Source organism: Electrona antarctica (genome assembly GCF_951216825.1).
Source record: "Electrona antarctica genome assembly, chromosome: 16".
NCBI classification, from domain to species: Eukaryota; Metazoa; Chordata; class Actinopteri; order Myctophiformes; family Myctophidae; genus Electrona; species Electrona antarctica.
This window is the reverse complement of record NC_136797.1, coordinates 25,337,198-25,339,697: the sequence shown is the minus strand read 5'-3', so window position 1 is coordinate 25,339,697 and position 2,500 is coordinate 25,337,198. Positions and strand designations below refer to the sequence as shown.

General features: G+C 42.4%; 1 protein-coding gene across 1 annotated transcript in view; it reads left to right on the top strand.

Moving 5' to 3' along the window:
- The window catches only part of LOC306939672 (transcription factor 4-like), a 43,237-nt gene that overhangs the window by 10,218 nt on the left and 30,519 nt on the right, over positions 1-2,500 (top strand). The window contains exon 6 of the mRNA XM_079524327.1: positions 680-759. Within this exon, the coding sequence (XP_079380453.1) occupies positions 680-759 (80 nt within the window). The remainder of the gene's footprint in view (positions 1-679; positions 760-2,500) is intronic.

The window sequence follows — 2,500 nt, the reverse complement described above, 5'->3', positions numbered from 1 at the left end:
TTTTTCAGAAAACTGTTAGGAAGACATTTTTAGAATCTGATCTCAGGTCAAAATGGGTTAAAGATGGAGTGCCGTGATTTATGTATTCTGTCCAGTTTTCCATGTGTTTATGAGGTGACAGTACTTCATTACACCCCTTGGTGTGGTTGTTATGTGCAATGATGTCTTCCCTTTGAATTTAGAGTTTCTTTCTGGGGGCTGAATCCTTGACAGTCGAACGTGCCAATGAAGAAAAACTGTGATATAGTGACTTCACAATATCAACAACAACAGCTGTGGGTGTGGCTTCAGTTTAGGTGGATCACCACCCGTCACCACCCACCAGGCAAACCAGACATACTTAAAACCCATTTACCGCTAGCATTAATGAATCCCTCGATCACGTACTGCCAGGGTTTTATCGCGCGTAACACGCGCAATATAAAATGACATTTTAACAAATACTGTACACTTTTTTAAAAAACATTCTTCCTCCTTATATAATAATAATACCTGATGATCATGTTTTATGGTGGAAATCCCGGCACTCCATCTTTAATGTTTGCTTTTCATTCCTCTGCTGGCAACACAGCTGTGGCCGGAGGAGACAAACGTCCTAGATATGAACATTACAGATACACATAACCTTGTCGTCCTTGCTCTGTCCTAATGACGTATCCTCGTCTCCTCTGTCCTACAGCTGCCAGTTCCGCGGTGTGGTCGAGGAACGGGGGACAGGGCGCCAACTCGCCAAACTATGAGGCTCCTCTACACTCGCTGGTAGGAGAAACACATCAAACATGCCAGCAGAAAAGATTTCAAATCTCTCTCTCTCTTTTGTATCCATCTCTCTGTGCATCCACATCCAGTTGAATCTTCCTTCAACGCAGTCGGAACTGCAGACTCACTCCCAATTTCAATCACTCGTTGTCAGAATATGTCCTCGGCCACAATAGCTACAAATACATGCAATGCAGCTTCATATCTCTGCTGTCATTTTTCTGGAAATTAATATAAAATGTAAAATGTTCAGGAAATTAAGAAAAAAAGAAATATATATATATATATATGTATATATATATATATATATATATATATATATATATATATATATATATATATATATTTCTATATATATATATATATATATATATATATATATATATATAGAAACAGTTTTGGACATAGTATAAGGCAGTGAGTGAGTGGTTCCCAAAGTGGGGTCTGGGGACCCCCAGGGGTTCTTGAGGGAGTTCCAGGAGGTCCCCAGCTAAATAGATGTAACCAAATGGCCAAATTATGGGTCTGTAACTCTGAGAGTTGTACAAATGGAACCAATTGTTCCATTTGTCGTTACATTTACATTGATTTTACAATATAAATTGGGGGTCCCAGATATAAATGCCATTACATGGGGGTCCGTAGACTAATGCATGTCAAACTGAGGGTCCTTGAAATCAAACGGGTTGAGAATCACCACTGCTAGAGCCGTAAAGAAAAAAACTTCTCTCATAGGGGTCCTTGGCATATCTTTTCAAATGGGGGGTCCTCTGGGCTAATAATTAGCGTCAATGTGGGGGTCCTTGACGTGAAAAAGTTGAGGAACCACTGCTGTATAGACTACGAGCTTTAAGAACCACTGCTGTATAGACTACGAGGTTTAGGGACCACTGCTGTATAGACTACGAGGTTTAGGGACCACTGCTGTATAGACTACGAGGTTTAGGAACCACTGCTGTAAAGACTACGAGGTTTAGGGACCACTGCTGTAAAGACTACGAGGTTTAGGGACCACTGCTGTAAAGACTACGAGGTTTAGGGACCACTGCTGTAAAGACTACGAGGTTTAGGAACCACTGCTGTAAAGACTACGAGGTTTAGGAACCACTGCTGTAAAGACTACGAGGTTTAGGGACCACTGCTGTAAAGACTACGAGGTTTAGGAACCACTGCTGTAAAGACTACGAGGTTTAGAGACCACTGCTGTATAGACTACGAGGTTTAGGAACCACTGCTGTAAAGACTACGAGGTTTAGGGACCACTGCTGTATAGACTACGAGGTTTAGGAACTACGAGGTTTAGGGACCACTGCTGTATAGACTACGAGGTTTAGGGACCACTGCTGTAGAGACTACGAGGTTTAGGGACCACTGCTGTAAAGACTACGAGGTTGAGGAACCACTGCTGTATAGACTACGAGGTTTAGGGACCACTGCTGTATAGACTACGAGGTTTAGGAACCACTGCTGTAGAGACTACGAGGTTTAGGAACCACTGCTGTAAAGACTACGAGGTTTAGGAACCACTGCTGTAGAGACTACGAGGTTTAGGAACCACTGCTGTATAGACTACGAGGTTTAGGGACCACTGCTGTATAGACTACGAGGTTTAGGGACCACTGCTGTATAGACTACGAGGTTTAGGAACCACTGCTGTAGAGACTACGAGGTTTAGGAACCACTGCTGTAGAGACTACGAGGTTTAGGAACCACTGCTGTAAAGACTACGAGGTTTAGGAAC